This window comes from Rhinopithecus roxellana, chromosome 14 (genome assembly GCF_007565055.1).
Source record: "Rhinopithecus roxellana isolate Shanxi Qingling chromosome 14, ASM756505v1, whole genome shotgun sequence".
In the NCBI taxonomy this organism is placed as follows: Eukaryota; Metazoa; Chordata; class Mammalia; order Primates; family Cercopithecidae; genus Rhinopithecus; species Rhinopithecus roxellana.
The window spans coordinates 79,207,295-79,219,423 of record NC_044562.1 but is presented as its reverse complement, the minus strand read 5'-3'; the positions used below and the strand labels follow the sequence as shown (position 1 = coordinate 79,219,423).

At 37.0% G+C, this 12,129-nt stretch overlaps 1 protein-coding gene across 1 annotated transcript in view; it reads right to left on the bottom strand.

The window, feature by feature from the left end:
* Positions 1-11,419, bottom strand: part of ABCB11 (ATP binding cassette subfamily B member 11) — a 106,818-nt gene extending 95,399 nt beyond the window's left edge. The window contains exons 1-4 of the mRNA XM_010354416.2: positions 11,344-11,419; positions 10,201-10,222; positions 7,728-7,779; positions 6,697-6,935 (exon numbers count right to left, since the gene is read on the bottom strand). Coding sequence (XP_010352718.2) covers positions 6,697-6,935; positions 7,728-7,779; positions 10,201-10,222; positions 11,344-11,419 — 389 coding nt within the window. The remainder of the gene's footprint in view (positions 1-6,696; positions 6,936-7,727; positions 7,780-10,200; positions 10,223-11,343) is intronic.
* Between the last annotated feature and the right edge of the window lie 710 nt (positions 11,420-12,129).

Sequence of the window (12,129 nt, the reverse complement as noted above, 5' to 3'; positions counted from 1 at the left end):
GAACTGATACCAATTCTTCACAAACTCTTCAGAAAAATAGAATGGAAGGGAATACTGCCAAACTATCAGGCCAGAATTGTCTGATACCAAAAGCAGACAAAGACATTATAAGAAAAGAAAACTCTTATATATTATATCTTTTATTAATATAGACACAAAAATCCTCACTAAATACAAACAAGTTGAATCCTGCAGCACAGTAAAATGATTACTCATTATTACCCGGTGGGATTTATTCAAGGAGTGCAAAGCTAATTCAACATATGAAAATACATTGATGTAATATACTATATCAGTATTATAATGGGCAAAACTGTATGATCATCTTAATAGATGTAGATAAAGCACATGACTAAATTCATGACTTAATGATTAGAACGTTCTACAAACTAGGATTAGAAGGGAACTTCCTCAACATAATAAAGGACGCTTATGAAAAAGTCATAGCTAATGTCATACTTAATGGTGAAAGACTAAACGTTTTCCCCCTAAGATAGGAATAAGACAGGGATGTGTTCTCTTACCACTTCTACTCAACATTGTACTGGAGATTTGGGCCAAAACAATTAGGCAATAAAATAAAATAAAAAAGGCAGCTAGATTGGAAAGGAAAATATATAGTTATTTCTATTTGCAGATGATATGGTCTCCTATAAAAAATCCTAAAGAGCCCACTAAAACCTATTGAACTCATAAGTAGTTCAGCTGGGTTTAGGATAAAAGATCAATATACAAAAAAAATTATATTTTGTTATAGTAGCAATGGGCAAACTGAAAATAAAATTAAGAAAAAAATTCCATTTATGGTAACATCAAAAATAATAAAATACCTAGCAATCAGTTAACAAAAAATTGCAAAATATTCTGAAAACTATAAAACCTTGTTGAAATAAATTAAACCAGACTCAAATAAGTGGATCATGAATCAGAAGACTTAATATTGTTAAGATGGCAATATCCCTTAAATTGATCTACAGATTCAATGCAATTCCTAGCATTCCAGCTGACTTCTTTGCAGAAGTTAAACAATTTATATGAAAATCCAAGAGACCCAGAATATAGAATCCCTAGTAGCAGACTCACACTTCTTGATTTCAAAACTTACTATAAAGCTACAGTAATCAAAACAGTGTGTTACTGACATAAAGATAGATGTGTAGGTCAGTGGAATAGCATTGAGAGTTCACAAATAATCCTCTTAGTTATAGTAAATTGATTTTGATAAGGATTCTGAGATTATTCAATAGGGAAAAAATAGTTTTTCCAACAAATGGTGCTGGAACAACTGGCTATCCATGCAGATAGGAATCAATTTGGACCCCTAATTCACCCCTACAAAAATTTACTCAAAATAGATCATAGATTAACCATAAGAGTGTATTAGTTCATTCTCACACTGCTATAAAGAAATACCTGAGACTGGGTAACTTATAAAGAAAAGAGGTTTAATTGGGTCACAATTCTGCAGGCTGTACAGGAAGCATTAGAGCATCTGCTCAGTTGCTGGGAAGGCCTTAGGAAACTTACACTTATGGTGGAAGATGAAGGGGAAGCTGGCACTTCGCATGGTCAGAGCCATTAAAAGAAAACAAGTGTAATGTTCACGACCTTGGATTTGGCAATGGTTTCTTAGATATGACACCAATTCAGAAGCAACAAAAGAATAAACTAGACATCACCATAATTAAACACTTTAGTGGTTCAAAGATAATTATCAAGACCTTGGATTTGGCAATGGTTTCTTAGATATGACACCAATTCAGAAGCAACAAAAGAACAAACTAGACATCACCAAAATTAAACACCTTAGTGCTTCAAAGATAATTATCAAGAAGTTAGAAAGACAACCCAAAGAATGAGAAAAGTTGTTTGCAAATTGTATCTCTGATAAGGAACTTGTATCTAGAATATATAAATAATTCCTACAACTCAATAATCAATAGACATATATCCCAGTTTTAAAAAGGGCTGAATACGTATTTTGTTATATTATTTATTTCCAAATAAAAGATCTGAATAGATATCTTTCCGAAGAAGATGTGCAAATGGCCAACAAGCACCTAAAAAGAAGCCCGACATCACTAGTCCTCAGAGAAATGCAAATCAAAACCACAATGAGATTCCACTTCATGCTCCCTAGGATGGCTATTGTATTGGTTTCCTATGACTGCTGTAACAATTACCACAATTAAAACAAGAGAAATAGATCCCCTCACATGCCCAAAATCAGCTTCGCTGGGTGAAAATCAAGGTGCTGACAGGGCTGTGTTCCCTCCAAAGGCTCTAAGGGAGAAATTTCTCCTTGCTTCTTCCAGCTCTTGATAGCTGCTGGCACACCTCAGTTGTGGCAATATCATTCCATTCTTTTTTTGTGTAGTCACCTTGCCTCTACTCCTCTCTACAGGCAAATCCCCCTCTGCCTTCTTAGCAACTGTTCCTTTTAAGAACACACATGACTGCATTTAGGGCCCATCTGGATAATCCAGGATAGTCTCCCCCATCTTGATATCCTTAACTGAATCACATCTGCATAGACTCTTTTCCCATACAAGGTAACATTCACAGGTTCTAAGGATAAGGACCTGGATATCTCTGGGGGTCATTATTCTGTCTATGAGAGATATCATAGATACTAAATAACAAGTGCTAGTGAGGATGTGGAGAAATTAGAACCCTCATACACTGTTAGCAGAAATGTAAGTGGTGCAGCCACTGTGGAAAATAGTCTGGCAGTTCCTAGAATAGTTAAACATAGAGTTACCATGTGATACAACAATTCCACTCTTAGGCACGTACCCAAGAGAAATGAAAACATGTTCACACAAAAATGCGTATGCAAATGTTCATAGCAGAATTATTTGTAATAGCTCAAAAGTGGGAACAATCCAAATGTCCATCAACTAATAAACAGATACATAACATGTATTATATCCATATAATTAAATATTATTTAGCAATAAAAAGAAAATACTGATTCATGCTACAAGTGGATGAACTGCAAAAAAAAAAAAAAATACTTAAAGAAGCCAATCTCAAAGGATCATATATTATATGATATTATTAATATGACATGTCCAGAATAGGCAAATCTATAGTCAGAAAGCAGATTAGTGGTTGCCTAGGGATAGGGAGGAGGATGAGGTACTAGGAAGTGATGGCCGAGGGGCAAGGGGTTTCTTTTTTTGGTAATAAAAATGTTCTGAAATTGACTGTGGCAGTGAATGCACAACTCTGTAAATATAAATATACTAAAAAACATCTAATTGTACACTTTAAGTGGGTGAGTTTTATGGTATGTGAATTGTATCTCAATAAAGCTGTTATAAAATTATATAGCCTAAACTGTCTAGCTTGAAAATAGTGTTTGCTTATACAAACTGAATATACATTGCTAAGAATATAGACTGAAATCCAAGTGAAAGGACAGGCCTAGATTTCTGCACTGATTTATCTGCATGAGAGGAAGTGAAAACTTGAGCTCCCCAATGCCCACAGTAGTAATCAGCCTCCAAAGGGCCCCTAAAATTCTCATCTCTCAGCATTCACACTTGTTTAGACTCCTCCCAAATTATACCAGGGTTGGTTTCTGTGACCCATAGAATATGGCAGAAATTATGGTATGTCTCTTCCACAATTAAGTTACATGAGACTTTGTTGCTTCCATTTGAGTGTTTATACTTTAATTGGATAAATGAAAATAAAACGAAATTGCAATTGTGGTATTTTAACTTCCTATTCCTTCATCTGCTTTCATTTTTTTAATCTTATTATTTAACTGTTCTGACCAGAAATTCTGACAAGTTAATCAAGAGACCTGACGCTCTGTAATCCTTATCAGTGTAATTCACTGACAACCATCTGGAAGGCTTTAACTTAAAAATTCCATCCAATAGATTACAATTGACATGTGGAAACCAATATAATAAAAGAGTAAAACCAGCTCCTGTCACTACACATACATGCTTTTGTTGCTAAAATTATTGGGTTATCTTGTATATTCCAAGACTAATATATCTATTATAATAAAAGGAGAAACCGTACCTTTAATGATACACTTTTTCCACGAAAGAAACTTGCAAATAGTTTGGGTGACTTTGGATGTGTATAAACTACTTACAGGTAGGAAAATGTCCTCTCTCTTCTCCTCTGCCCCACCCAAGTCCATATTCACAGTGATCTTACCACATAACAGCTAACAAACATGTTATTCAGAAGTAACACAAATAGTATTCATGTCAATGATCATAATAACTCACAATGAAAGTATTTAACTCATCAAGGAGTTTCTAGTAAAGAAATGCCTAGAAAGGTATAGTCCATACAATTTCAGCTATCTGTATGAATTTTTTTTAAAAAAGAAAAGGACAAATGTCCATTCACATTTGGTATCATGTGAATTCAGCCAAAGCCAATGGACTTTGGAAAGCTTCAGTTTGTATTCTTTGCTGGCCTTCGGGTATGTGTTCCAGTAACAATGAAGACAGTGAGTAATGAGTGGCCACCAGAGAATTCCTTTTTAATAGATGGCCATGATGCAAATGTTGAAAGTAGATTCATTCTTTAATTCATTAGACAAATATTCATAAGCACCTAGTATCATGTATATGCCTCAAATTTTGACCCCTCCAACATTTATTTCCAAATTTTAAGGCATAGTAAGATATACTTGAGGGCTTTTTCCTCAAAAACTTATCTTCATAAGTTTGGGTCAATTTACATCACACATAGGTCTGAATGCATTTTTTTCTCAAAGGGGAGAATGATTAATTTTATGTTTTGCGGTCAAACCCCTCTGTAAAAAGCAGTTCACTTCTGTCCTCCAACATAAATGAAGGATTTCAAAGACTTTTGTTGAACTCAGTCTCTCTTTTATACAAATTGCTCTGAGTTTTTCCAATGAAAAGAAACTTCCAATTTTAGAAAAGAAACATACATATTTAGACATTAGGGAACTTATATAGAATGAGTAGGCTTGTTGTTTATAAAGAATAATTCACATTGTATATTATCCTATGTTTTCTATCAGGTACCTCCAAGTCTGTCACTACATATTTTTTAAAAGATCATTAACTGAATGATGGTTTACTAGGCTTAAGCTTCACAAAGATAGGGATCATGACTCCTGGTTTTCCTGAGATGGGGTCTCATTCTGTCACCCATGCAATCACAGGCAACTGCAGCCACAAACACCCAGGCCCAAGTGATCTTCCCATCTCAGCCTCTCAAGTAGCTGGGATGACAGGTGCATACCACAAAGCTAAGCTATTTTTAAAAATTTTTTTTGTAGAGACAGGGTCTCACTATGTTGCCCAGGCTTGTCTCGAACTTCTGGGCTCAAACAATCCTCCCGTCTCACCCTCCCAAAGTGTCATGATTACAGGCATGAGCCACTATGCCTGGCCGGGACCATACTCTTAAGACAACTGTGTCCTTGATGCTTTCATGAGTTCCTGGTATACAGCTGATGTTTAAAAAAATTTTGGTTGAATGAGTAAATGAATGAAAGACTCTAAGAGAGATAATATTATGGAAGTGTCAATGACTTTGAAGGACTCATTCATAGTCTGGAATCAAGCCTATAGAAAATTCCAAAAATGAAGGTGAAAACTATAAATTCCTTTGAGGGAGCCATTCCTAGTGTCTTTCTAGCCAAGATGTGCCCCACCCTTGATTCTTGAACCTGAATATGTGGGTTCGTACGTGCAAATAAACTTGTTCTGAACTTGAGGCAGCATGAGGCACACTGCAAAGTCCATGCTATGACAATGAGTCAGTCCTGAGTACATGACGGATTCACTGATTACAAGGTGGCCTGTCAGGCTTATCACAAAGAGAATAGTAGCATAGTGACTGTGTCTGTGTGAGTTCTGGCTACTTCTGCATGGTTGCCTCTGATCACAGCACTGCACCAGTTTTCTCATGCCTGTAATCTCAGCACTTTGGGAAGCCGAGGCAGGCAGATCACCTGAAGAGATTGAGACCAGCCTGGCCAAAATGATGAAACCCCATCTCTACTAAAAATACAAAACTTAGCTGGGCGTAGTGGTAGGCGCCTGTAATACCAGCTACTCAGGAGGCTGAGTCATGAGAATCGCTTGAACCCAGGGGGCGGAGGCTGCAGTGAGCCAAGATCACACTACTATACTCCAGCCTGGGTGAAAAAGGAGACTCCATCAAAAAAAAAAAGAAAAGAAAACAAACTCAACTACTGGTTGAGACTAGTATCCTCTACTCCAAGTAATGCAGCATGTTCATGAAATTCCCATTACAGATGGAAGGGTTAGGATCAAGTGGATCACCAGCCACAGCCACGAAGCTAAGGGGCAGAGGGGAGTTAGTGGGGTGGTAAAAAAAGAACTCTTGGAGATGATACTCAAGCAAAATTCATGGGTCACCTCCCTAGTGGCGTTAAGTATTGGTGTTGTCAAGCTCAAGCCTATACTCAATGAAGTGGTTACAATTTGCCGACGTATTTGACGAGTGACTTTCAATCCTGTTTCTGTTAAGATTTTAAAACATAGTAAGATAGAAGGAAATTTGAGGCAGTGTAATTTCTAGAAATATGGGTAAACTCATGTTTCTATTCTCTTTGTGTTAGATGCCACTCCAGTTCAGTCAGTAAAATCCCCTCTATATATCTTGAATTACGATTTAAGATATGACCAAAAAGTGAAAAATAAAGAAAAAACAACCTACCCACAACGTGTTCCATTTGTCATGGTCTGATTGAGGGAGCTGTTAGTCCATACAATGGTGTTATTCACACATGCTTTTCCTGTAATCTGGAGTTCTTGTAACTCAATGTCATAGTCAATAAAAACATCTGTCATTGTGCCAAAAATGAGCAGCACGCCTGGCTGGGCTATTCCATGGAGAAATGCACACAAACTTCCCACAAACATCAGCCAAATATCAGTTGATGAAGAAAACCGAAACTTGAAAAACAAAGGGTTCAGAGATCATCTATGGGTGAAAAGCAGGAGAGGTAGGAGGACTATTTAATTTTAGTTACTAGATTCTGATGAATAGTACTCAACACCAAATTTCACGGGAACCATCTTAATTGAGCAGCAGGTTCGTACTAATTATATTGAAATAAATGACATGGTACATCAATTATCTAAAACATTAGACTCTTACATTGTTAGATCATGTTATAAATTTCCTGGTCTCTGAATTCATTCTGTTTATTTCAGGAGCTGACTTTAGTTTTTAGCTACTCATCTACAACTCAAGGGGAAAATAACCACAGTCAGTGATGCCATTGACAAGTAGATAAACTGTGTGGGGCATTCAGCAACAGTATAAATTGTTTTGTGCAACTGATAGTGACAATGAAGAGTGCCAGTTTATGCCTAGAAATGCCTCCATCCTGAGCAAATTTGGGGTAAATACCTATACTATGAAATTTCTAAAGATTTGTCATAAGAATAAATATATATAATGTGATTGTTGCGATGACTTTCCTTACAAATATGATAACCATGGGCTGAGTGATAATTTTCCAAGACATTTTTCTGATCTATTGGACAGGATTTGCATGTTTTATGAGCAACATATTTCTAATAGTTATTCAACATGTTATCACATAGGCAAAGCCTATGACTGAAAAAGTGATCACTGAAGTTAAAAACCTACCAATATGACTAAAGATTTAACACTCCCTTCATGATCTAAACAATTTATAGTTGCACAGTCACTGCCATAAATCAACACAGTTTTATTACCAATTGAAAGAAGCCAACTCGAACGCCATCACCTTTCTTCTCATCTTGTAACCTGAGGAGAAAAACACAGGGATTTAAAGACCATCCTTTCCAATACAATGGGAAATTATCCCTAGGTAGTGATTTTATGAGTTATTCTTTAGTAAGAAAGAAAATCCTCACTGGCTGGGAAATTCTGGCCAAGCCTGATATCTTAAACACAAGCTTTATACTTCTAGATTTACCTCTTCTAGAGATTTCAGTATAGCTCAATCTCAGGTTCACTAGCAATTCACAGAGAGGAACACCTGAGAGGTATGGAGAGAAAGTAAAAAGTCCTCTATACTCCCAGTTATACCAACAAATAACCCTTTGCCCTCAGTCATGACCCTCAATCTATTTGTGACTGCATTTCCTCATGGGGAAGCTGAAGTCATTGGATTAGCTAATTTGAAAGCTTCCTCACACTTAAAAAGTTTACAACTACCTTAATGTTGATATGATGAAAAATTCAAGAACATGCCCATACTTTTCATAGAATCATATTTCCTTAATATTTCTCATTCATTTCATTTCCCATAAGGCCATGTTTAACCTGTATTTGACCTCTTCAACTTCGGGGATCTTGACTTAACCTGAGTCACCCAGTCCATGAATACATTCTGGACCTTGCTGTCACCAGGAACTACTGTCTGACATGTTTAACTCCTTGGCACTCTGTGACTGCCCATGTATTTCATTTTCTCACTTCTTCCTCCTTCCACACCTATTCATCAACCTCACTTGAGCCGTGCAGTCCCTTAAATCCTTCATTTCCTTCCATTGCTAAACCCCATTAAGATTTTGCTTCCTTCCCCATGCAGCCAAAGTCCCTCTGCCAGGCATTTGAACCACACTCTCACCATCATCGTCAATTATTTTCTCTACATCATCCTTGTAAACTTCATCCTGCATCCATCCAGCTGTTTACCCTCTTCTCCTTAAACCAGGCTGCTGGGCCTGCTGAACACAACCTTACCACCTTGTGAACGGATACCAACACAGGCAGAGTCGAGTACTCAGCTGCCCTAAGCTTCCCTTCTGGCCCAGAAAAGAATCTCAAATTTTTTCTGAGACTCCCCACGGTCTGGCCCTTAGCTCTCTGACCTCACCTCCTCCAACTATATTCTAGTTCTCAACATCCCACTCTCCTGGCCTCTTGCTGACCTTTGTCCATGCCCAGCTGTTCCCATCTCTGGGTGCGGGCACCTGCTAGTCCCTCTCCCCAGATGCATTTTCTTTAGGTAACCACAGGGACAGCTCCACTACCCCCACTAGACCTTGCTTCAAAAGTCACCTACTCAACAGAGTCTTCCCTGGCCAAAGTCTTTAAAATTTCAACCCCACCCCCCACATACCATTTCATAGCTCCATTTCCATGTTTATTTTTCCTTCTCAGAAAGAAAGTGATAGATTATTACTAGCTACCATGCTATACATTTGATTTATTTACAGTGTTTATTATATCTCCCTCACTAAAATGTAAACTCCTCAAGGGCAGACACTTTTGCCTATTTTGTTCTTTTCTGTACCTTCTATACCCTCAGCACCCACAATAGTGTCTGATACCAAATAGACACTCAATTAATATTTACAAAATGAATGAATTAATGGAGTGAATGTGTGCTCTCCAGCTCAACATGCAATGCATACTTCATTCCTCTACAGATGACTCCCATTCCTCTCAGCAGCTCTGGCAAACTTTTGCTATGTTCTTCTCATTCCACGCTCACCTCCTCTAAAAACAAAACAACTCATTCAACTTCCTACTCATCCTCTCCTTGCCATTCATCTACATCCACACCCATTTTTAAAATTTCCCACCCAATAAGAAACATGTGGCTCTCAGAGGCCCAGGCTGACCTGACCACTACCAGCCCAAAGCTAATCTTACCACTCCCACTCCCTCCCTCTGCTGTGAATTACTTAAAATTTCTAAAATACCTTTAACCCTTCCCTTTCCACCACCGCCACTTCAGGAACTTACCTGATGTCTCACTTCTGTCTTCTAAATTAGACCTCATCTAATCCTGCCTTCGTACCGGACTGTGATTAGCTTATATTTGTTCTATATGAGAATTCAAAATCTTTAGCTAAAGAGAAATATGCAATAATAACACTTTAGGTTTCTACTCTTTGCCTTTGGGGTTTAGGGACCTCCCCAATGCCCATGAAATTATACTTGTTGTTCAACTTTTCCTCTTCCCTCTTAGGTCAGGAGTTCTGTGCCATTCCTGAATACATAGGGGAGATTTGGACTTAATCCAGAAGGGATTTTCCAAAAGGTTTAAAAAATCAAATTATAGTAATTTTTAAAGAGAAAAAGAATGGATTATATATATTATTTTATATGAAGTGCAATGTGCATGAAAATATTCTCTGCTTTGTGCCATTGATATGAATATTATGGAGTTATTCTAGAAAAGATGCTGCATAGTTGAAATCAGTCACTTACCTTGATTTCTTATCATTATTATCTGTCGGAAAAAAATCAGTGCAAACAAGCAGTTAATAATAATGACAAAATGCAATACAGTCATTAAGAAATTTGCTCTGGAAAAATATTCCTATAAATTACCTTTATTCATGGAATATTACCAAATGATTATTGGCCTTTTCTTTTTTCCTGCTCATGTTGTCTCTCTCTCTCTCTCTCTCTACATGCACACACACACACACACACACACACACACGAAGACACTCATTAGGGTCCAGGAGTGCTGCTCCGTTTACTCATTTACAGACTGTTCTTCAGGACATGAAATATTTGCATCATCTGAATATCAAATAGACAGCAACCTTTCTAAATTAGCTGAAGAAGATCTGACTTTTTGAACTACAAAATAAAATTGATATTTATTTATTGTTTTATTGTTTGGTTCTTTAAAAGCATCAGAATTTATCTGTTTAAAATATAGACCACAAATTAACAATAAGATGTTAATAACAAGATGTCATTGACACTTCTTATTAAAGTAAAGAGGCATGATAATGTTGACAGATGGCAATATCTTGGGCTTGGTAATCAAACACAACTGTTTGATTAGAATTATGGTTCCATTAATTTTACTCATGTGACCCTTGCCAAGTTTCAAAAACATATCCAAGTCTCAATTTTGTCATCTGTAAAATATAAAATCATAGGGTTAGAAAACAACAGCTTAGAACCATCTGAGCCCAGGACATCCCGGGTGCTAGTGCTACAAGCCCCTCCACATGATCTCATTCTGGTCTGCAGAGTCTGGGCACAGCTCTTCCTAAGGAGGAGCACTTACTAAATTATGATTAATAATAACAATACAGGAATAAAGTTAGTCATAACAGCCACCGCTGGAACAACCCTACTCTATCTAGGAAAGGGGTTGCTGAGAGATGCTTTCATTTACCCACACTTGGTGTGTTCTTACCTCGTGCTTTCAGATAGTACGTTATGTGGATTCTAGGGAGAGCCACAGAGTTGTGTGTAAGGATCACACCTAATGATAGTTCTACCTACTGTTGCTGAATTTTTTCTGCTCCTTGAGACTTCACCAACTTGTCCCACTTTTGTTCTCACCTCTCCTTGTACAAGATGCAGTGAGAGAAAAAAGTCACTTACATGATTTATCTGACTCAAAACCATCATTCTCCTCTCCAAATTTCTTTACACTTCGAAGAATTACTGGGTCAGACATGGTAATTGCAATCTGCAGGCAACAACCCTATAAAATAAAAGAATCATTGCAATTATTATCTTTTCTTTCTTCTTTAACCAAAGTAGCCAAACGAAAAAAACAATTTGGTTCAAGAAATAATCTTCACTAATCAATCTCAGACAAAAGCAGGTTTTTAAATTGGTTAATAACTCCCTGAAAGAACCTGATTATCAGGAAAGATAAGCTACAGCCATTGATGAAGGTTTTCACTAGTTATTACATGCATGATTGTTTTCTATAGCTTAATTATAGGAAAGATAAACCAAAACCATTGATCAATTTTCCTCTCATTGTTGGATGGGTGGTTATTCTTTCTGCTTATCTGTGCTTTATTTATTTTTAATGAGAAAACGTGAAAACCATGAAAAAGGCAAACCAACTGGTGATATTCTTGAGTTGCTGTAGTTGATGAATAACACCCACATACTGTTGGGTAAACTTCAGTGTTCCTTTGTAAATGCAACCTCAAGATAAGGTGAGTCGAGCTTGGCTCAAAGGAACAGAAAGGAGACATTGTCTAAATAAAATGTAAATGTCGACAGAGTCATGGTTAGTCTTATTCACAGTGGAAAAATCAGTTTATAGAGGGTACAGGCAGAGAATTCCAGGATATAGACACTAGATTCAGCATGAAGTTTATGCTTCACTAACTTTCTCTGCCTCAAATATATAGCAATGATGGATAACAT